Source organism: Chelonoidis abingdonii, chromosome 26 (genome assembly GCF_003597395.2).
Source record: "Chelonoidis abingdonii isolate Lonesome George chromosome 26, CheloAbing_2.0, whole genome shotgun sequence".
NCBI classification, from domain to species: domain Eukaryota; kingdom Metazoa; phylum Chordata; order Testudines; family Testudinidae; genus Chelonoidis; species Chelonoidis abingdonii.
In genome coordinates this window covers 10,564,057-10,587,719 of record NC_133794.1, presented here as the reverse complement: position 1 = coordinate 10,587,719, position 23,663 = coordinate 10,564,057, and the positions used below count along the sequence as shown (strand labels likewise).

General features: G+C 59.6%; 1 protein-coding gene across 1 annotated transcript in view; it reads left to right on the top strand.

The window, feature by feature from the left end:
- Positions 1–6,532: 6,532 nt before the first annotated feature.
- Positions 6,533–23,663, top strand: part of NDUFA4L2 (NDUFA4 mitochondrial complex associated like 2) — a 24,048-nt gene continuing 6,917 nt past the window's right edge. Inside the window, 1 exon segment of the mRNA XM_075061136.1 lies at positions 6,533–6,598. Coding sequence (XP_074917237.1) covers positions 6,533–6,598 — 66 coding nt within the window.

The following is a 23,663-nucleotide window of genomic DNA, read 5'->3' as shown; positions in this document are numbered from 1 at the left end:
TGTCAGGCAGAGCAGAGACTCAAAGCAGCCCCCACCCTCCCACACACATGGTGAGGGGGGGTCTGGGATAGGACCCCCCAGCACTTTCCCAGCTGGTCCATTGCTGTGTAGGGACCTGCAGACTGCGCTCGCCTCTGGGGAGGTGTATCTGCAGCCAGCCCAGCTATTCACACACTTGCCACTAGAGGCCGCCGTGCACCTGAAATAAGCTGGCAGGCCTGGCACAGCCCTGCTTTGGGGGGGCCCCCGCCCCGGGCAGGGGGCTGCAGGGGGAGCTTTCCTGGCTCTTACCTGTTGCCCAGAATCCCTTGTGGGCTGGACGGTGAATTTCCCCTTCAATTCCTGAGCCCCCCCCGGGGCAGGGCAGGGGCTGCTTGCTGCTCTGCTGTCCGGCCTGGGGTGGGGCCCATCTAGCCCGGTATCCTGCCTCCCAGCTGTGGTGGATGAGAACCCCGGCCCCCCGCCTCCCTGCCGTCCCGTCTCCTCTCCAGATCAGACCCGAGGCCCACCCTGCCCTGGATTCCCCCCTCCCTCTGGCGGGTGAGACCCGGTCCCCCCAATGGAGCAGATCATGGCTCCATCTCTCCCTGCCGTCGTCACGTCACCCCTGGGGTCCAGCCACCCCTGCATCCCCCTCCCTGCCCGGCTCAGCCCCATGGCTCAGTCCAGCTGGTTCGCCGCGCTGCCCTGAGCCCACCCCATGCCCGTCACTCCCTGCCTCCCCTGCCTGGGGCCTGGGGCCTGGGGCCTGGCGGTAACTGCACCATTCACATGGGCCGTTCGGAAGTTGTTGCTCCGGGCTCCTGGCGCACGAGGACGAGGACTCCGAGCAGGAGGCAGCTGCTTTTACCAGCTGCATTTTTTTGAGCCGGCTCTCAGGAGAGCTCCTGGACACCGAGGTCTTTCCTCACTCTCTCCCGGGGGGTCTGGAGTCTGGTTGACCTGTCTCTGCCTTGCAGCCGAGTTTGCAGGCCTTGCCAAGCTGGGCAGAAAGGGGCCTGTTGTCTCCTGCCGCGCCCTCCCCATGGGCTTTGCATCCCAGGCAGTTCAGGCCAAGGGCTGGCTTGCTCCGGGGGGTGCTATTTGGGAGCTACCTTTGCCTTTTGCATAGAGACAATAACGCCTGGATACAATGGTCTTTGCACAGTAGGGGTGTGACTGAACACCTGCCCCACGGGCGACCCAGGGTTGGGAGAGGTGAATCCCTGCTGCGCCTCCCCTCTTTGAGCGTGCGTTTGTGTGCATGCATGTGAATGTGTGTGTGTGTGTGTGTGTGTGTTGACAAGTGTGTGCAGGTATCGGGGCACGTGTGAGCATGTGCACACATTGGTGGATGCACGTCTGGAAGTGCCCTTATGCACATGCGTCTGCTGGCGACGGGGTGTGTGTGTGCACGTGTTGGTGGATGCATGTCTGGGAGTGTCCTTGTGCACATGCGTGTGCTGGCGTCGGGGCGCGTGTGTGCATGTGCACACATTGATGGATGCACGTCTGGGCATGCCCTCGTGCACAGGTGTGCCAGCATCGGGGTGCATGCGTGCATGTGCACACACTGGTGGATGCACATCTGGGAGTGCCCTTGTGCACATGCGTGTGAGCTGCCAGGATGGGGCCTGCAAACCCTGGATCAAAGGCAGGAGCCTGCAAACGTTTTAGCGAAAGTGTCACTTTGGGGATTGGGAGACGTTGCAGAGACGACTCTGTCGAGGGGAAGTCGATCTGGAGCCCCTGGTGTCACGGAGTCCCTGGGCGATGCTCTGGAACTGCTCCCCTCAAAGCCAGTCAGAACTTTGGGGAGCCTCCTCTCCCTTGGAGCAGACTTGTTCAGGGCAAGAAGCTCACACGTCTTCACCTCCTGGGTCTCTCCTTGGAGCATTCAGCATCCTCTGCCCCTCCGTGGGCTTCCCACAGCGAGCCCACCCAGGCGGGGTCCTGGGGAAGCCACAGGGTTCTGCACCCCCACTTTGCAGTCAGACGTGACTCTTAGCCAGCAAAACAGAGGTTTATTCGATGACAGGAACAGGGTCTAAAACAGAGCTTGTAGATACAGCGAACCAGACCCCTCGGCCGGGTCCATTCTGGGGGGCAGTGAGCCAGACCCCTAGGTCTGCACTTCACTCCTCGTCCCCAGCCAGCTCCAGACTAACAACCCCCTCCAGCCCCTCCTCTCTGCTCAGCTCCTTTCCCGGGCCAGGAGGTCACCTGATCCCTTTGTCTCCAACACCTTCAATTGGCACCTTTGCAGAGGAGGGGCCCAGGCCATAAGTTGCTAGGAGACAGAGTGCCCGGCATTTAGGGGCACTGGCCCCTTCCTCTGCAGCAATCACACACCCTTATCCCACCACCTAGATACTTAAGAACTGCCATGGGGACACTGAGGCACCAACACAGTATTCAGAGCAAACATTAAGAACAGTCCCAGTTCGTCACACGCGGTCACAGCCCCACGGGACACGCGCCATGTAACTGTGCGATTTACATATTCTAACAAAGGCTTGTTCTTTAGCAAGAGTCAACGCCCCCCCGTGATCAGAGCCTTGGTAACAGATTTAATTAACAGACGGCAAGTACAATCGATGTGCGGAACTACCTGGCCGGGGCTTGTAATTGACTCGACGGTGCTAATTATTAATAATGGATTTCCAGGGGTAATAGAATTAATATTCGAATGTAACTGCTTATCCTGTGACTTGCTCCCAGATGACGAGCACCCGGGCGTGCGTGTACAAACATTCTGCACACGCGTATGTGTCCGTGTGCCCACCCGCCTGGCTCGGGACAGCTGGGCAGGAAGGGAATTTGCATCCTGTTCATTTCGGCCCCAATCCAGCAAAGTGCTTGAGCATGTGCTTAGCCCTAGGTACTGGCCCCCTCCCCTCCCCGAATCTCCCCTGCACCCCAAAAGTCAGAGGTTTGCGTTAAGCACATGAGTCCCCTGGGCTCTGGAGCAGGACTCTCCACAGCTGCCTGTGGGGGGCTCAGGCCTTGGCCCCAGAGCCTGGTTCAGCATGAGCAGCTCGTTAGCAGGGAGGGGGAGACGCTGGCATGGTGCCTTGGGGAACGCCCCAGAGCTGAATGGGGCCCGGCATGGCGGGGGGTTAAGGCTGGCAGGATGATTTTGCCCCACTGGCTAGGGCTAGGAGGAGAATGGGGCCTTATGATTAGAGCTGGGAGGGGTGGGGATGCTAGGAGCCAGGACACCTGGGTTCTATCTGTGGTCTTAGTAGGTCCTATAAGACAGTGACCTTGATATTTCCCTGCGTGGGGGGGGGGGGGCGTTTGAGGTTTGATTGACGAGTGTTTGCAAAACCGGGTAGAGCCAAAATGGGTGCACAAGCCTGTGGTTGCGTGTGTGTGTGTGTGTGTGTCTGAGGGGGTGTATCTCTCTGTCAGGGTGTATCTGTGTGTGCGTGTGTGCATGTGAATGTGTATGTCAGGGTGTATCTGTGTGTGTATGTGTGTGTCTTGGGGGTATTTATGCATGTGTGTCAGGGTATCTGTGTGTGTGTGCGCGCGCATGCATAGTGTATCTGCATGTGTGTGTCTCTGCCAGGGTGTATCTGTGTGTGTCAGTGTGTATCTGTGGGTGAGTGTGCATGTCAGGGGCTATCTGTGTGTGTGAGTGTGTCTGTCAGTGTCTCTCTCTGTGTGTGTCAGGGGGTATCTGTGTTTATCTGTGTGTGTGTGTGTGTGTCAGGGGGTATCAGTCAGCATGCGTGTTCCACTCGGCTCAGCCGTCTCGGGCTCGTATCTTTGTCACAATGAAGGAAGACGCTATTACGTTTATTAAATTGTATGGAGGCTGCATTAAAGCAATTGGCAGCTGGTGACCTGGGTTATTTATAAAAGGCGCTTTTCGAAACCGCAGCTTCCAGGGCCTGGATTTTACTTCGGGGTGGGGGTGAGGGAATCGATAGTTCGGGACAGGGGCCAAGCTGGTGTTAATTGTACGTTCAGTTACAGAAAACGCCTCCTGCTCTTTCTGCTTGATCGCAACAACAGCCACTGAGTAAAGGAACCAGCCCCCACCCGCCCGGCCTGCCCCGTCTCCCACCCCTTTTAATCTGGATCTGAACAATTCCACCTGCCCCACCCCCACCCCCGCTGGTGCCCCTCACTCTCGACTCGCAGCCCCTGCTAGCCCAGCTCTGCCGGTGCCCCTCACTCCTGACCCACAGCCCCTGCTAGCCCAGACCTGGACTCCCCACCCCCAGCTCTGCCTGTGCCCCTCACTCCCGACCTGCAGCCCCTGCTAGCTCAGTCTCATTTCCTCCCCAGTGCCCTCATCCGGGAGGAAGCAAGCCCCCTGGAGTGGGGCAGCTGGGCCCATGGGTGCTGGCAGGGTGAGAGGCGAGGAGAGGGAAGACAGGCACTGAGCATAGATGCAGAGCATCAGGTGAGGCGATACCCCCCCACCCCCCGTGTGATCCTGGGCGCAGCTGTTGGTGCAGGGGGGGCTCTGCTGGGGGGCTGGAGCCCTGGTCGTGCCTGGCCTCCCCTCTCCGTGTTGCTTGTTTCAGTAGCGGTTCCTGGGGTGCTCGGGGTGGGGTGACTCCCAGCACTTGCCAGGCTGAGCCCCATTGATTAATGGGCAGAATTACGCTGATAATAGGCTTTAAATGAAGGTGCTAGTTATAACTGATGTCTGCGCGCCCAGGGGATGATGGATGGCAGTGGGCCCCTCCCCTCGGTGCTGGCGGCCGGGCGTGCTCACCAACGCATTAGCAGTGGGGGGAGGGGGCAATTGCAGGTCTCCAGCTCCTCTTTGGGCTCCAAGTGAGTTATTGGCAGCTGGCAATGACGATGTAATTGGCAAAGGTATGACCTCACTGATGTGTGTGTGACATCATCGCCTTGGGGCGTGGAGTCAGCAGTGTGTGTGTGAGATGCCCCCAGGACGACCTCACCGAGAGACGTGCAATGAAATTTGCGGTAGGGTGTCAGCGCCGGGGGCAGGATGACACGTCCGTGACATCACAGGCCTCGCGTCGTGTCCCCATGTGACAACCCTGACGATAGCATGACATCGCTCACGTGGGTATGACACAGCTGTGACATCACAGGCCTCGCGTTGTGCCCCCATGTGACATCCCTGACGATAGCATGACATCGCTCACGTGGGTATGACACAGCTGTGACATCACAGGCCTCGCGTCGTGCCCCCATGTGACATCCCTGACGCAAGCATGACATCACTCATGTGGGTATGACACAGCTGTGACATCACAGGCCTCCAGCCCCAGCGGAGTCCAGGAGAATCGCAAAACATTGAGCATCTCGGAGCAGACAATGAGACCCCGATGCAGGCTGGGTGGGGGGGAGGTTCCCCTGCCATTGATCCCACAGTGCAATTCAGAGACACCCCAAAGCCAAAGCCAGGGTCTCGGGGGTCCATCTGTCCTGCCCCTCTTATACCAAACAGCAAGGGCTGAAGCACACCTCTCATTTGCCTGGCCCCGGGACCCCTCGAAGTCTGGAGGGCCGGGTTGGAATTGGTTTCCAGATCCACATGGCAATTAATAGCAGGCCCCTTCTCTCAAGCCCAGGGCCCCTCGTGCCCATCAGAGCTGGCTGGGTTTGGAATGGTGCCCTGCCCCCCTCCCCGAAAGCCGGGGGAGAACCGCAGCGAATCCAATTTGAGGCAGTATCTCTCCTTCCACCCGACGTGTCACCGGCGATTGGAATAAAGAATCCATTAAAATAACAAAGCGGAGAGAGGGGGGAAAAAAACCTGTGCAGCACAAACAAGAGGGAAATTGGATTTGAGATAACGGCAGCCCCCGCACGAACCCCGGTGCCGCCGCGCATGGGCACCAGGGCTGGGGGGGAGGGCGAGCTGCCCTGGGCGACCGGCTTGGGAATGAGACAAAGGCAAGGAAAGCAGCATTGTGGAGTGGCTAGCGCACTGGGCGGAGGCTCGTGAGCCCTGGATTCCAGTCCCTCCCCTGCCACGTGACTTCAGGCAAACCCCCTCGCCGTGCCTCAGTTTCCCCCTGCCATCCTCTGGCTGTTTAATCCAAGCGCTCTTGGGGGAGGGGAGGTATCTGTATGTCACCCCACTGTCAGGTGCTGCTATAATGCAAATAAAGGAGGGGTGGTGCAAAATATATGCACTTAGATAAGGCCTCCTCCGGGCAGGGGCCACCTGAGGTGGTATCTGGGCTCTGCCCCCTGCAGAGGCTGGGTCGGAGGGTGCCCCGCCCTGTGCATGCAAAGGGAGAAGGAGGAGGAGAAGCTGTCACAGGTGGTAAAGCGAGGAGCGAGCCCAGGCCTGCAGCTGGGCCGGGGTGGGCTTTTCGGTTCTCTGGCAAGGGGTAGAGAGCATATGGGGCGAACCAAAGCCAGGCTGGGCTGGGGTATGGGGAGGTGCCCAGAGATTTTGGACAGAAACTCTTCTCCAACCAGAGAATCAAAACCTTTTTCTTTCCCCAGGGCTTCTCGAGCAAACCGAACCAGTCAGCCCCACCCGGCTTCGCCAGGATGCTGGTGTCGTCGAATCTGCGTCTTTCTTTCGCACGCGCGCCAAAGTGCAATGCAAAAATTGTCCCCTGGAGCAACCCAGGCGTCCTGCTCCCCCCTCTCCCAGCGCTGTCTGCAGGTGACAGGCTGGGGGGGAAGCGACGGGAAAAGGGGGGACGGTGATGCCTCTGCTCTGCCACGACCCGGGGAGACAGGCCAAGGGCTCTGGTGAGGTTTGCAGGGAATAAGCGGTGCTTGCACCTGTCCTGAGCTCATTTTTCTCTCTGGGAGCTGGTGACAGCTTGGGAATGGGGCGCAATTGCTTGGTGAGGACGGGCTCATCAAACCGACTGTAGTACCGGGGGCGGGGGGGTGGGGAAGGGAATCAAAAAATATTATCCCCGTATAATAGCCAATACCTAACGTGAAATAGGAGCCGGGAAGGGCAGCTTTACGAGCTGCCGACTGCAGAAAAACAACTGGAGGCAGGTGCTCAGAGAGACGCTGCAACTCCATCTTCTGGATGAGACAGAAAACAGAGGCCTCATTATTGGAATTCATCAGAGATGCTGTAGTGCTGATTGCAAGTCAGGGCTGTTAACCCCGGCCTCCCAGCCGGCTTCCAGCCTCCCTGCCTCTCTGCATTTACAGCTCGGTGCGTTAGTTGTTCCCGCTGTGGCAGCGTTCCTGGGGGGTTATTAACCACAGGCCGGCCGCTGCCCCAGAACTAGCCGCATTTTGGTGCCAGGTGAAGGATCTCTATGCAGGGTTGTCATTGTGTTGGTAACCCGCTGTTCTGCCTTCCCTCCTCCCCCTGAAATGGCTGCATTTCAGCCCTGGCTGAGGGCTCTCTGGGCAGCTTTCCCGGGCAGCTTCCAAGCCTCTGCTCCACCCCAGAAGCGGCTGCATTTCAGCATCAGGCGAAGCACTCTCTGTGTATCCCGTACTATCCTGTGTAGTGACAAACTGCTCCATTCGACGCGCTCATCTCTCAGCAGAACGCTGCAGAGAAATGAAATATCCCCCGTTAATTCGCCATTTAATTATGGGCTGTTTGTTTATTGTTTGGTTGGAATGAATTTTTTATGATTGCTGGATCCACATGCACACACGGAAAGGCCCGAAGATTTGTGGCCCCGTGCTCGGATCCGGTAGGAGCCGACCCATATAACAAACACCAGGAGACAGTCAGAGATTCATTAAGAAGGAAAAGAATAAATAATAATAGAGAAAAATGTCCTGACAGTCCCAACTAAACCACAGTAACGGAGGCGCAGAGATGCCAGGCTTGGGCGCGGGGCTCTGAACCGAGCTGTCTGCACCGCTGCTTTGGTTTGCCTGGCCTTCTGCGGGCCGGGCTTTGCCCAAGTGGCTCGGGCCAGCGGCCCGGCGGATACAGCCCATCGCGGTGATCGATAGCCGCTGATGAGAAACAGCAGCTCTGCTCCCCCCGAGTCAGGGGTGTAACTGATTCTGCTGGCCTGTGGCTCCTTCCTGACCCCCGAGCCCTGAAATGTGAGAACAGACAAACCAGATTGTACTGCAGATACTCTTCTTCGGGATTCAGTTACTAAGAGTTGGGCAGTGGGGGACAACCCAGAGCTGGACAAGCAGGGGGCTGCAAGTCAGGACTGAGGGGCACCAGCAGAGCTGTATGCGGGGAGCCCAGGGGTAGGATAGCAGGGGGTTCAGGTCAGGATTGAGGGGCACCAGCAGAGCTGTTAGTGATACAGAGATTGTCTGTCAGGTGGCACCAGAAGAACCCTTCATTCCTGGCCCTGGGGCAGCGTCACTCTCCCTGTTCTACATAGAGGGAAACTGAGGCAGTGAGGTGACCTCTGGCATTAGGCCACAGGAACTAGGTTAGGCCAAGCTGCCTCTGCAGAAAGCCCCAAAGCCCCAGGCAGCTTCCCAGGAAACACCTTCCGCTGTGGCAGGCTCCGGACAGAACAGCTGGCCCCCACAGGGGCACCTAGAAAGCAGAGATGGGAGCGGAGGAGGGTGGGCGGGAGCCAGAATGCCTGGATTCTATCCTGGTGCTGGGAGGAGAGTGGGGTCTAGTGGCTAGAGTAGGGTGGGGGGTTGGGACCCAGGACTCCTGGGTTCCATTCACAGCTCAGAGGGAGCGAGGTGTGTGATACAGTGGTTGGAGCAGGGAACTGAGATCCTGGGTTCTAGCCTTGCTGCAGGGAGGGGAGTCTGGTGGGTTAGAACAGAGGGTTCTAACCCAGCTGTGGGAGGGGAGTGGGGTCTAGTGGTCAGAGCAGGGGGGGCTGGAACCCTAGATCTGGGTTCTAATCCCAGGTCTGTCACGGATTCGGGGAAGTCGTGGTAGCACAGTGTCACGGATCCACAGATCATGCCCAAGCTTGTCCCATGCGGTCCGTGGGGGGGAACCCCCTTCAGTGTGACAGGCCTTCTTGGGGGCCCACTCTCTCTCAGGGGTCAGGCCCCTCCACCTGCTGGAGCCACACCTCTCTGAGCCTGAGCCGTGACTCCCGAGCTGGGCCTCCTGGTCACTAGTCGCTGGGGTCTCCATTCTCCAGGCCATCGGCCAGGGTCTCAAGTTCCCTCGCTGGTTCTCTGTGCCAACAAACTCCCTCTCCCCTCACCTGGTTAAACCAGTAACACCGGGGGAAACTGAGTCGTTCCCCCCGCCCCTCTTGGCATGCAGACCATCGACAAAACCCAGAGAACTCCTCACTGTGTCACACTCAGTTTCCCCGATTTGATGTGGGGATGAGAATCCAACTGTCAGGGGCGCATCTCTTCCCCCCCACCCCCAAATCCATCTGTATCGTCGTCGTCTGACTTTGGGGCCCTGTGGCCCTGGAGACCCTGGTGAGTGGGAAACCACAGCTGGGACAAGGGAGCATAGGCCTGGCACTACCTGCCCTCTCCCCGCCTGTGTGCGGGAGCTGGAGCCTGGAGGAGAGCGGGTGCCACGTTGGGCTGGTCTGGGGCTCGATTTCTATCCCTGCTGCTGTCCTGTGGGACCGGGGCCAAGTCCTGCCTCTGCGCTGGCCTGAGAATCGCCTGCCTGCCTGTCCCTCTGTCTGTCCGCCTGTCTGTTTGTCCATCTGTCGGTGCATGAGGCAGGGACTGTCTGTCTGTCTGTCTGTGTGGCGAGGCAGGGACTGTCTGTCCGTCTGTCTGCACAGCGATGCAGGGGCTGGCCGTCTGTCTGTCTGTGCAGTGAGGCAGGGACTGTCTGTCCGTCTGCCTGGCGAGGCAGGGGCTCTGTCTGTCTCTGCATGGCAAAGTAGAGGCTGGCTGGCTGTGCGGCGAGGCAGGGGCTGTCCATCTGTCTGCGCATGAGGCAGGGGCTGTCTGTCTGTCTGCACAGCGATGCAGGGGCTGGCCGTCTGTCTGTCTGTCTGTGCGGCGAAGCAGGGGCTGTCTGTCTATCTGGGCAGCACATGGTGCAATGGGGTCCTGACTGGGGCTGGGTGTACTAGTGGATAGAGCACTTGTCTGGCCCTTGGGAGTCCTGGGTTCTTCTCCCTGCTTGGTGCCTCAGTGTCCCCATCTGGAAAAGGGAGTGAGCGATGCTGCAGACAGAGGGAGATGTTCCAATTGGTAGCAATGACCCAGCTGAGGCCCCGCTCCCGGCTCCCCCGTCCCTGCAGAGCTGGGGGGCTGTGGGAGCTCCGCAGAGCTCAGGCGTGGGAGACGCTGGCCCATCTGCTCCCCTGGGCACGGCAGCCGAGATGCCGCATCTCCCGTTAATGAAGCACTTCATCACGGGGAGGGGGAGAGGGAAAAACCCACTTCGCGATGATAAATCCGCGGTGCCGACCCCTCGCTCCTCCGAGCGCCGATCCTCCCTCATCTTGACTAATATTTTTGGAGTGGTTGTAAAACATCCAGCTCGGCAGCTGCCGTGCGAGGAGCCTGCCAGGCCGGCGTCCCTGGCTGGCTCTCAGCAGGGCGATCTGGGGGGGCTGACACGGGCCCTGCCCTGGCCACTCTGGGGGGTTGGGGGAGCCAAGGTGGCAGGCTCCCCATCCATCTCCCTCCTAGGAGATGTTGATCTGAGGGCTGCCTAGATGTGGAGCCCCCTTCCCCCCCCTCCAGCCCTGCCTGTGGCAGCTGGGAGTCCCCTGGCAGCGTCCATCACCGGAGCCCAGGGGAAGCCAAGCCCCGAGCTGGGCCGCTGAATGCAACAGGATGCAAATTCATTGCAGCACAGAGGATGGGGGGTGGTCAGGGCTGCTGAGAGGTACCGGGTGCGGGGAGTTGCATCGTTGGGAGCCTTTACAGGGGCCTGGAGAAAAATCTGGCTCACACCCTCCCCCAGTTTATCTCCCGGCGTCCGGGCTGTTTATAGCAGGTCCCAAATGCATTCTTAGCAGCTATCGTGCCACTAATCGGCCTCTTCCCATCTCTAATTTCTGCCCTGTCCATAATTTATTAGGATTATTAATAATCACCCTCTCTCCTTCCAGCCAAGGGGCTCCAAGAGCCGCAGGCTGGAAGGCAGAGGAAGCTGTTCTCACCGTTTCGCAGATGGGGAAACGGAAGCACTGTGGTGCCAGGGGGAGGGAGTGTGACCCGCCCAGGGTCCCACATTAAGTTGGCTGTGAACAGAACCCAGGAGCCCTGACTCCCAGCCCGTGCTGTGTGCCAGGCTGTGTGCTCCCCTCCCGGGGCAGGGAAAGAACCCAGGAGTCCTGACTCCCAGCCCACCCGCACTATGCACCAGGCCGTGTGCTCCCCTCCTGGGGCAGGGAAAGAACCCAGGAGTCCTGACTCCCAGCCCACACTATGCACCAGGCCATGTGCTCCCCTCCCGGGGCAGGGAAAGAACCCAGGAGTCCTGACTCCCAGCCCACACTATGCACCAGGCCGTGTGCTCCCCTCCCGGAGCAGGGAAAGAACCCAGGAGTCCTGACTCCCAGCCCACCTGCACTATGCGCCAGGCCACGCGCTCCCCTCCCGGGGCAGGGAAAGAACCCAGAAGTCCTGACTCCCAGCCAGGCCGCACATTCCCCTCCCCCTGGTTTTCTGGGTCTCCCCTCAAGCCAGTTTTACTCACGCACTGGGCCCCCCGTTTCCCATCACAGCTGATCCACACCCAGAAACCCCGGGGGCGAGTGGGGGGCAAAAGGGTTGGGAAAGCAGAGAACAGGGCGCTGCTCCTCCACACCCTGCGCTGTGAAATCCCGGCTGAGCCGTGAACGGGGCCAAACTCCCCTGGGTCAGGCTGGAGCTAGGTGCTCGTCTGGGGTGTCATCGCACATCACACTAATCGGCGGGGAAGGGATTCACAGGGCCCGTTTCCTGTCATCCTGTCCCTCCGCACGCCCTGGCCCATCTTCTTGGGACGTGTTTATTTCCCCGTGACGCCTTTTCTTTATGTATGAGCCAGCGGCTGGCTCTGGGTCGTGGCATCGCAGGGATGCATCTGGATCGGAGCGGGGGGACCAATGTAAACTCCGTGCGCACACAGCAGGCTGGCAGATCCGTCCTCCTGCTCCTCATTTAAAGCTGGTTGGGGTGCAGCCCATGTGGGGTGGATCTCCTGGGTGAACCTGGAGTGGGGGGCAGGGAGAGGCCCCACGTGGGGAAACAGAGGCACTCCCTTCTCCTGCTTCCCATATGTTTCCCCATTGGGCTTAATGATCCACCCTCCATGAGCTGCCCCCAAACCCTGCTACAGGGGCTGGCCTCCTCCGGATGGAATCCTAGCTCCTTATGCTAGGCAGTATGGCCTAGTGGGTAGGGCCCTGAGCAAGCCACCAGGGCTCCTGGGTTCTATTCCTGGCTCTCCCAAAGACCTCCTGTGTGACCATGGGCAAGTCGCTGCCCCGCTCCCTGCCTCAGTTTCCCCTCCCCCCTTCATCTGGCTTGTCTATTTAGACAGTAAGGCCCACGTGCTCAAAGGCCTGTGGGTGCCCAACTCCCCTGGGATTCCCCGGTTACGGGAGTGTGGGGCCGGATCACTTTGAGGCTCTGGACCCAAGCCGTGTAGGGCAGAGGCTGACTGCACTGGGCCCAGCACTCCAGCGGGGCGTCTCCCGAAATACAAGTCACAGGCGGCAGGGCCTGGCAGCTTCCCTGGGCAACGAGTGACCTCATTGGCGCCCACGCAGTACAAACAGGCACAGCAAAGCGACTCCGGGGGTTCGTCTGGGTTCCCCAATCGCTGCTGGCGGAGTCGGGCTTGCTGCAGCCCACGGGGGCGTCGAACCGTGAGCTCGGCCAGCCGCTCGGGCATGGGAGCCCCAGCGATAGAGCAGTTACTGGGGAGGCGGTTGCCTGCCTCCTCGGGGCACTGTGAGACACCCACTGGAAATATTTATTTTCCCCTCTGGCTGGTACATGTGTGTATGTGTGTGTCTGTGGGAGGGGGGGCTGGCGTTTGTGTCTGTGTGGCGTGTATGCGTGTCTCTGTCTGGCTGGCGTGTGTGTGTCTCTGGTTGACGTGCGTTTGTGTGTGTGTGTGGCTGGTGCGGGTGTGTGTGTGTGTGTGTGCAGCTGGCGCAGGTGTGTGTGTGCGTCTCTGTGTGTGTGTCTCTGTTTATGTCTGTGTGTGTGTGCTTCTGTGTGTGTGTGTCTGTATGTGTGGCTGGTGTGTGTGTGTGTCTCTGTTTACATCTGTGTGGCTGGTGTGTGTGTGGCTGCTGTGTGTGTGTGTGTGTGTGTCTGTTTATGTCTGTGTGACTGCTGTGTGTGTGTGGCTGCTGTGTGTGTGTGTGTGCAGCTGGCGTGGGGGTGTGTGTGTCTCTGTTTATGTCTGTGTGGCTGCTGTGTGCGTGTGTGTGTGTTGCTGAGGTCAGGTGCTGTAATTCTTTTTATCTCTAGGGAGAAAGTCTCAAGTTGTCTTGTTCTTCCCCGAAACCGCTGAGCCGTCAAATCTGCGGGTAACTCGGCGCTGGGGAGGGAATCCATAAACAACCGGAGATTCAGCCAGCCTCCAGCCGCGGCTACTTATCGCCAGGCCTGCTGCCTGGGCCGGGGCGAGGGTCCTTCCCAGCCCGGCTCGCAGCGCTGGTCCGGCCGATGGGCACCCGAGGCATGCTAATCGTCACCTGTAATTAACAGAGGAGGCAATCACCAAGCTCAGTTACAACATATCCTAATTATAATAATGAACAATCGAGCAGGCAGCTGGCAGAGGAGGCCGGCTGGTGTGCAGGAAATCCAGCCGTAGGTGTGGCTGCGAGGGAAGGCAGGTGGGAAAGGCAGGTGGGAAATGCCAGGGCCACAGAGGAGCAGGCTCCATGAGCTGCCACATGGACAAAGAGTGAGAGGGGAAACTGAGGCACGGAGCAGGACGGAGACTTGCCCAAGGTCACGCACTAGGTCAGTGGCCGAGCCAAGGGAAGCCAGGTGTCCTGACTGCCTCCAGCCTGCCCTCTGGAACGGGCAAGGCATTTCATCGCCTGGCTGGACGTGAAACTGGGCTTCTGACCCCAGGAGATTTGTCCTGAGCCAGCGTCTGCCTTCTGCGGAAAATTAGGCTTTTCACACGCAAAAAAAACCCCATGCCAAGAGCCCAGAATAATTCAGTTTGGAAATGCCACCCTGGTGCCTCCTGGGAGTTGTATTTCTGTTGCTTCATAGCACAGTTTTCCTCTGTGTCAGGGGTGGGCAAATGTTTTGGCCCACATCTGGGTAGGGAAATTGTATGGCGGGCCATGAATGCTCAAAAAATTGGGGTTGGGGTGCCGGAGGGATGCAGGCTGTGGGGTGGGGCCAGAAATGAGGAGTTCAGGGTGTGGTAGGGAGCTCCAGGCTGGAGCAGAGGGTTGGGGTGCGGGGGGAAGAAGGCAGGGCTCCAGCTGAGGGTGCAGGCTCTGGGGTGGGGCTGGGGATGAAGGATTTGGGGTGCAGGAGGGTGCTCTGGGCTTGGATCAAGGGGTTTGGAGGCTGAGGGGGAGATTAGGGCTGGGGTTGGGGCATGGGAGGGGCTCAGGGGTGCAGGCTCTGGGCAGCCCTTATCTCAAGCAGCTCCCAGAAGCAGCGGCATGTCCCCCCTCTGGCTCCTACGTGGAGGCGCAACCAGGCAGCTGTGTGCTGCCCCGTCCCCACAGTTCCCACTGGCCACAGTTCTTGGTCAATGGGAGCTGTGGGGGTGGCACTTGGGGCTGGAATAGCCCGTGAAGCCTCCTGGCTGCCTCTAAATGCTGGAGCCGGAGGGGGAACATGCTGCTGCTTCCGGGAGCTGTGAAGAGCTGCCCCTGACCCCAGGAGCATGGCACACCCAGACCCCAATCCCCAGCAGGAGCTCAACGGCTGGATTAAATCAGCTGGTGGCCCGTGGGCCATAGTTTGCCCACAGCTGCTCTATGTGCTGGGCTCCTCAAGTGGACTACATCTCCCATGATGCAACAAACAGGGAGGCCTATGAGCCCCACCTCCTCTTAAAAAGGCGGGGACACCATCATGCATCATGGGAGATGTAGTCTGACCAGGGGGACCAGCTCATAAAGCAAAATGGGAACATGATGCACCTGAACTACAACTCCCAGGAAATGCCAAAACAGCATTTTGAAACTGAAATTTGTTGGTTTTTCTGTGCACCTGCCCCCATTACCCAGTAACTCTGTGCAAGGCCCATGGGCTCCCCAAAGCATCTGGGGCAGGAGCTGTGTAGCCAAAATCTCCAGTTCACTCTGGCAGGAGCAGGTTAATGAATTGGCCCCACTGGTGCAGAGGTAAAGGGCCTCCCCCCCCAAGTTTCTGCTCCCCAAGACTCCTGGGTTCTCTTCCCAGCTTTGCGAGGGGAGGTTTCTCCAGTAGGTTAGAGCAGTCGCCACCAAACCTGGAGCCAGACTATATGGTGTGCCCTAGAAATACAGAGCCCCATACCCCATTCTGCCCCCCCAGGCCAAAGGCTCCCCCCCAGCTAGGGGTGTCAGTTTTGGTTGGATGCATTCCTGGAGGTTTCATCACATGACATCATCTTTCCTTAAAGATTAATCCTTAAATCCTGGAGACTCCAGGGCAATCCTGGGGGGTTGGCAACCCTGCCCCCACCAGCGCCCCCCTAGAGGGGAAAAGGCCCCGTGCCCCGAGCCCACCAGCCCCATGCTGTTTAATTTTCAGCGCTTTAAACAGAGCAATATTTCTGTCCCCCCCAATACAAAGACCCATCAATTCCCCCCAGTCAACTGAGGTGTGTCTCAGCAGCTGGAAAGCTAGCGGTGTCCCGCTGCTCGCAGAGTGCCGCAGCCGGGGCTGAGAGATACCGGCTGGCTGTTGTGCGGGGTGTTTTTCCAGGGAGAGGAAAGCTGGCTCTGCTCTCCTGGGCCCGCCGGGTGCGCAGGAGAAGCGCCGAGGGAGCGGAGGATGCAATTTGTCTTGGGGAGTGGCACATGATCAATTTGATTTCAAAACTCTAATTATACCGACAAAGTGCTCCGCACGGCGCCGCTGGCTGCGAGTCAAGCTTTGTTTATTTATTTCGTGCACGCCCGCGACGTTCTCCCCTTTGTCCTTTCAGACTTTGCTGGAAGAAATGAGGTCACGGCGGAGGGGCAGCGGCAGATCCGGCGGGTTGGGGGCTGGAAGAGCGCTGAGGGGAGGGCTGCATGTGCCTGCATTGTGGGTTGGGATTGAGGAGCTGTCACAGACTCAGATTGTGCCCATTCTTGGCCCCATACGGTGGTTGTGACTCCCAAGCTGGGGGGCCTCCATTCTCCAGGCCATTGGCTGGGGTCCCAAGTTCCCTAACAACAAACTCTCTCTCCCGTCACCTGGTTAAACCAGTAACCCCCAGGGAATCTGAGTCCCACCCCCTCTGCATGCAAACCATTGGAAAAAACAAGGAAAATACCAAGAAATGCCCCCCCTCACTTTGTCACAGGGGTCTTGGCAAAGCTTTGGGGGGTGGGGAGTCCATGGCTGGGATACCGGGATTGTGGGTCAGGATTGATGGGTGGTGGGTGGGGAGCCATAGATAATAGGGGGTTGCAAGCTGGTAGCTGAAGGACTCAGCTCGCCAGGCTGTACTGGGGACGGGGGAGTCCCCTTAGCCCACCTGTGTTCTTCACAAGGCCGAGCCGTGAGACTAGACGGGGCAGACGCTCGGCTTTTCCAGCAGCCTGCCTCTCTCTCGCCCCATTGTAAATAACCATTAGAAGATATTATCCGCCCGCGATGTGGAATATTAAAAAACTAATTAGAGCCAACTTTAAAGCAAAGTGGGGTCTGTTCCTTGCTCATTTGCTGAGCCTATAATAGTTGCCTGGTTCTTTCTTTCAGGCAGACGTTCTGTCAATCTACAAATCTTTTGTTAAGAGTAAATGGATACAAATAGCTGTTTTCCATATGCACGGCAGCATCTGTTACTGCCAGGGAAATTTGCATGGCTAAATGTAAATTATGCATTATGTCATTTATCAAAAAGGGGGCGAGGGAGTGTGTGGGGGGGAACCCAGGCAAACAGAGGGGGAAGGTGTCACAACAAATCATAACACAAACCATTTGCACTTGTCAGTGTCAGGCACAAGCACTCAGCAAAGGAGAGCGGGTGGTCTTGGCCCCATTTTACAGGTGGGGAAACTGAGGCCAAGATGGCCGGGAGGATGGTGTCAAATGGACACAGCCAGAGCTGAGAACAGAATTCAGGAGTCCTGCTCTAACCACTGGTCCACACTCCCCTACTCAGAACTGGGAATGGAACACAGGAGTCCTGATTCCCAGCCCCCCCATCTCTGACTGCTAGAGCCCACTCCCTTCCCAGAGCTGGGGGTAGAACCCAGGAGTCCTACCTGCCCGTCTCTAACCGTGGTTGCCGGCAGGAAGCACAGCTGCATAACCGCCGAAGGGTCCCTCGTACCCACCCAAGTCAGAATCCTCCCCCCACCCCCCGTGGATGGCCCCATCAGTTATAACCTGCTCCGGCACCGTTTGGAAACCCAGCAGCAAACGTACCAGTGCTTCGCTTGGATGAAAAAGGCCCAGGCTTGCAGGCTGGCATATGGTGGAGGGGCGCGTTTTATTGCCCTTGTCAAATCCTGCCTGCCGGAGCCCTGGTGGGGGGTGGGGGGTGCCCAGCCCTGGGGCTGGCTGTATGGACCGGTCCCTCTAGATGCTCTGGTGGGGGATAGGGGAGAGGGGGGCTTAGCGCCCGGCTGGAGACATGGGCTGACCCCTCGTGGGGTGAGCCAGGCGCTGGCGCAAGTTTCCCTGTGCCAAGAAAGCGCCTGGCACCCCAGAGCCCTGGCGGCAAAGGTCAGGTCCTGTATGTGACCTTCCGTAGTGCCCAGGTCACCCCTGGTGCCCGCACGCTCCACCCAGGCCGAGAGCAAACTGACCATGCGGAGACCCCACTTGAGTCCCTCAGAACTCAGCCCCCGCAAGGCCAGCCTTCCCCACACGCGGGGAGCCAGGGGGCTGTGGGAGATGGGGCTGGCTGGGGAAGCATGGCCCAGGATATGGGGGTTGGAGCTGCCCTCCCTTGGCACCGGCCAACCTAGGCTGGGCAAAGCCCCGGGGAACAGGGGGTGGGGGTCTCACCTGCCTGGGATCAGGGCCCAGCTGGTGCAGCACCAATGGGCGGGGAGAGGATTTACCCTCCTTCCCCAGGTGCTGCTGATGGGGCCTTGGGAGGGGAGAGGGAACAGCTGCCCTCCCCGGGGGAAATCAGAGGGAACCCCCCTCTGATCCTCTCCCATTCCACCTACGGTTCCCCAGCCCCCTCCCCAGCTCTCCGCTTCCCCTCCTCCTGCCCCTCCTACTCCCCAGCCCTCCTCTGCTCCCCCTGGGTCTCTGCTCCCCCCAAGCCCCCTCTACTTCCCCTCTCACTCCTCCCCCTGGGTCTCTGCTCCCCCCAGCCCCCCTCTACTTCCCCTGTCACTGCTCCCCCGGGTCTCTGCTCCCCCTGCTTCCCCTCTCACTGCTCCCCCTGGGTCTCTGCTCCCCCCAGCCCTCCTCTACTTCGCCTCTCACTGCTCCCCCTGGGTCTCTGCTCCCCCTAGCCCACCACTCCAGCCCCCTACTCCTTCCCCTCCCCCTGGGTCTCTGCTTCCCCCACGGGTGAGGTCTCCAAGGCTCCTCGGCCTCTCGGAGCCAAGCTCCGCGACTCTCCCGAGACCTCGCTTGGCCAGCCTGCGCCGGGAAGGAAGACGGAGCGCCGCCCCGTACGTGATCTCCCACTGGCCCGGGCCGTCCTTCCCGGCGGGTGTGCGGAGCAGGGGACGGGAACGTCTGCTGCTGCTTGCTGTGAGCGAGTTCCGCCCCGGCCGCATGCTATGGAGGGGACCCGGCCGGTTGCTTTCGCCCGCCAGCCTCAGAGGCATCCCGGGTGGAGTGACTGGCCGCCCCTGCTGTGCCGCGGCCCAGGCTTCGGCTCGGCTCGCCCCTTGCGCCCCTCTGTCCCCTCATCCTCCTCCGCCGCCCTCCTTCCCTGCCCCCCTCTGTCCTCTCCGCCCCCACGCTCCCTACCCACCTTCCTCTGTCCCACAGTCCTTCTCCCCTGCCCCCCTTACCCATCTTCCTCCCCTGCCCCACCTGATCCTCTCTCTCTGCCCCGACTCCCCTGTCCCGGCCATTCCCCTCCTCCCCTGCCCCCCACACCCCACTCTGCTCTGTCCCCAATCCCCCTCCCCTGCCCTCCTCTGCGCCCCCGCCCCCTCACCCGGACTCTTCTCTCGGTCCCTGTGCCCCATCCTCCGCTCTCACGTCCTTCCACTGTCCCCGTCCTCCTTTTCCTTCTGGTCCCCTTATTCCCTGATCCTCACTTCTGTCCCTCATCCCTCGCCCCTATGCCCCTGTCTCCCCCTCTTGACCCCTGTCCTCTCCTCCTCTGATCGCCTGTCCCTGCCGCCCGTCCCCGCCTCTGCCCTGCCATCCTCCTCATTACTCCCCCCCCATCTCCTCTCTTTTCTGGCCCTCTCTGTCTCCCCACCCCCTCTGTTCCCTTTACCCATCCCCAGTGCTTCTATCCTCCTTCCACCCTCCATTTCCAGTTCTCTGCTCTGTCCCCCTTCCAACCCCCTCCCAGCCACCCCCAGCATCACGCACCCCCGATCTGCCCCCAGTTTCCTGCCTTCCTCTTACTTTCGTTAAACTCCCCCTCCCGCCCGCGGCTTCCCCTGCCTCCCCCGAGAGCCGCTGGGGGCCCCTGGGCCACCTCCTCCCAGAGCTCGTCTGCTGCCCCCTCCCCACCCTGCTATGCAATGTGGGGGTGGGGGGGCTGCTCTGTAAAAGAAATCAAGGCCCCGAACTTTGCAGATTCCACCCTGGCCGGAGCAGCACTCGCTGCTCCCCCCCTCGCCCATTTCCTGTTCTGCATTTTGGCCCCTAATCCTGGGGGTCTTTGCACTTTGCCCCTACACAGGGGAAAGGGGGGGCTGTCTGTCCTCTCCCTCCCTGCAGCGGCTCCTTCTCCCTATGGTGTGTGCGGCACCGAGACACACCAGGGTCCCAGCTCCCCCCCGTATGATCCTCTGCCACCCCCCCAACCCCCCAAATTCAGAACCTTTTATTAGCCGGGCAGGGGGGAGAAACCCACCTCCCGTCCTTTCATGTCAAATCCATCAGCTCCCACCGGCCATAAAAAATTGATTATGAGGATTTCATTTACAAATAGGAATAAACCCTGATGAATGTGAGATGCTGGGAACCTGCTTCAACACCCACCCCCCAGAACAGGCCAAGGAAGGGGGCTGGAACTGGGGGGTGGGGGCTGGGTGTGGCTGCACCCCCTGGCTTGTTGGGGTTTCTGTCATACACAGAGTTTACAGGTTGGGTCAATGGCTCTCTGCCCCCCCCCCCCATACACATTGTCCCCAGGAAACGGGGCGGGGGGGTTGACCCGGTGTTTTTCCATACGACGAGTTTCCATGGGCTAAGCTAAAAATCCAGCTCGCTCCAGGAAGCCGCCGGGGGCTAGCCAAAAGCTTTCCCCAGGGAGCTGGCTCGCCTCTGTGGGTCTGGCCCTTTGCCTGGGTGATTGCAAACGAGTGGCCGGCCCTGTGAGGACTGGGGTGGCGTGGGAAGGGTTAAGCCCAGCGGTGGTTTGATTTTCGGGAGGCCTGGGCTACACATTCAAACAGTCACGTCCACGCTGGGCTCTGGGCCAGCCGGGGAGGGGCAGGTGCTGGGCAAAAGTGATGCTGGGGAGGCTGGAAATAGGGAGGCATTGGGGTCTAGGGGTTAGAGCAGGAGCTAGCCACAGGACTCCTGGGTTTTTAGTCTCAGCTGAAGGGGGTGGGGATTAGTGTCTGAAGCAAGACTCCTGGGTTCTACCCCTGGCTCTGGGAGGGGAGTGGGGTCCAGCGTTTAGAGCAGGAGAGGCTGGGAGCCAGGACTCCTGGGTTCTATTTCTGGCTCTGGGAGGGGAGTGGGGTCCAGCAGTTAGAGCAAGAGAGGCTGGGAGCCTGGACTCCTGGGTTCTATCTCTGGCTCTGGGAGGGGAGTGGAGTCCAGCAGTTAGAGCAAGAGAGGCTGGGAGCCAGGACTCCTGGGTTCTATCTCTGGCTCTGGGAGGGGAGTGGGGTCTAGTGGGTAGAGCAGGAGAGGCTGGGAGTCAGGACTCCTGGGTTCTATTCCTCACTCTAGGACAGGAGTGCGGTCTAGTGGTTACAGCAGCGGCCAGCGTCAGGACTCCTGGGTTCTATTCCCAGCGGAGGGAGGGGCGTTTGCTTTTTGGAGCAGAGAGGAGCTGGAAGCCAGGATACCTGGGTTCTGTTCCCTTCCTTTGGGTGGGAGCGTGGGCTAGGGGTTAGAGTGAGAGGGAGCCCCACTAGGCCCTATGCCCAACTCTAGGCGGTATTTGCCATGTGAGGTTGGTTTCCCCATCCATAAAACTGAGCAGGGAATTAGTTCCTGTAAACTGCAGAGGAACCTGCGTGTGGGGCTCGTGGGCAGCCGAGTGGGGAACCTGCCTTGGCCCCTTTAAAGGCAGAGGCGCTTTCTGACACGCCAGCCATTCTGCGGGCTGAGGGCTCCTTGCCGGGCGTCCCATCAGCACTTTCACCTTGCCCGGGCTTCTGCTGCTGCCCAGCTGGCTTCCCGTGGTGCCCAACTGCCAGACCTTGCTGCCTGGGCTGTGATTAATGCCGACTTGACAGCAAAGGCAAACGGAGCAGACTGGCTGCGAACTCAGGGCGCTGCTGGGGGGACAGAAATGGCGCGGGACAGGAGCTGCTCTTGGGAGCTGCTTTGCTGCTTGCTGCGCACCTGCTGAAAGCAGCTGAGGGGGACGATCACCCCCCAAGCCCCTGCCCAGGGATCACAGGCCCCTTAGTATTCAGTATTCTGCCCACCTGCTACCTAGATCCCAGGGGAGTTAGGAGCCTAAATATCTTTGAGCCTGGCACCCACATGACACCCAGCGAGCGCCACTCCTGGTGGCCTCCTGTGTCCCCCCCACCCTAACCTCTTTTAACATCAGCTGTGGCCTGAATTACTTGGAAGGGCCAAAGGATGCAGCTCTGACTCCACGGGGCTGATGGGAAGGTGGTCTCTGACCCCTGGCCGCCTGGTCAGGCAGCAGAGCAGGGAGTCCCTGAATCCTGCTTTGCATCTTCCTGTTGCCCGAGCTATAAATGGGGGTGACAGCCTCCAGCCCAGAGCAGGATTCCAGCAGCGTCCCTGCTGGGGAATCTCGCACGAGCCGCTCTTTTCCTTAAAGCCCCAGCACCTGGATTCATGGGAAGGTGGCCAGACCTCGGTTCACATCTCTTGTTTGATAACATGAACGTTTCTAGCCTCAGGGCAGGGCAAAGACGCTTAAAACAGAGGCCTGTGAAGGCTTAGAAAAACCAACAAACTCAGAAAGCAACAGACCCTCCCGATTTCTGATGTTAAATCTCTTGCTTTTCAAGCCAATCTCATGATTTTGGGGGGCAGGTGTTTTATGAACCTTTGCAGCCAGCCACACTGCAATTCGTCCTGTCACTGCCACTGACCCTAGCTCCAGCTCCCCCCACACCGCCAGCCTCTCAGTTCATTCCCCAGAATTAATAACCCAGAAGTGTCAGCAGCAGATGGCGAGATGAAGGCCTGTCCCCGCGTCTCCTCCACAATTCCCGGGACTGTGAAGTCCGGCGTTATTACCTGGCATGGCCAGGCAGCGGCGGCTGCCAGCTCTGACTGGCACACGGCGCAAAAGATCATTAGTGGCCAACGTCTCTGACCTCCAGGATCATAAGCAGCATCTGCTGGAAGTTTGATACGCCGGCAGACGTGGGGCAAGGGGGTGCTGGGCGTCGAAATTCAGCTGTCACGGTGGGGGAAAGGTGAGAGGAGATGATGGACGCATGGTGGCCTTGGGGCCAATATGCTGGCAGCGAGCAGCGATGTTCGGATCCGTGCAGCCGAACCCTGAGCTACTGAGGGACCAGCAGGGTCTAGGGGTGTTGGGCTGCTTCTCAGGACACCTGGGTTCTATTCCCGGCTCTGTCGTTTCACCCATTTTCTCACCCTTCCCTCGTCCGTTTAAACTGTCAGCTTCTTGGGGCAAGGATTGGCTGTGACTGTGGGCCCAGCTCCCGGCGCAACGGGGGTCCCCGGGGTGTAATAAATACTGGCTAATGTCTCATGAGAAGGCCACTTGGCACCTCCAGAGCAGCCTTTGTGTCTGGCTCCCCAAACGGGTTCCATTAATGAGCCCTGGGAGATGGGGCAGGAATTATTTTACCGACAGGGAAACCGAGGCACGAGGGGGTCAGTGACTTGCCATGGTCACACAGCCAAATGGCTGAACTGAGCACCCAGCCCAGGAGTCCAGGGTCCCTGCACTCCATTGGCGTCAGGGGGGCCAGATCCCCCACTGGTGGAAATTGAAGTAGACCTGGTGGAGTCAGTAGGGCCGGATGCCCCACTGGCGGGAATCAATGTCACAGGCCCAGCCGGGCTGGGGCCTGCAGAGAGGTGGCTCCATGGGGCGGGGAGAGAGCAAGGGAGGGAGCTGGAGAAAGTGCCCATGGGGGATGATACAGAAGGGGCTGTAATGGGGCGGGCGTCGGGGGCACTTTCATTACATGCAACCAGGAGCCAAACGAGTGAGTGGGACCCGGGCGGGGAGGGTCTCAGATACCAACACATTGAGGGTATCCCCCCCTGCTACCGGCGCTGGGGGCAGGCCACAGTCACGCGGCATCCTACAGCTGGCCAGCCCCATGTGTCCACCTAGCCCCACACCCCCAGTCCATCTAGTATGCCCCAGTCCAGCCTCACACCCCCAGTCCATCCCAGCATGCCCCAGTCCAGCCCCACACCCCCACTTAGCCCCACACCCCCAGTCC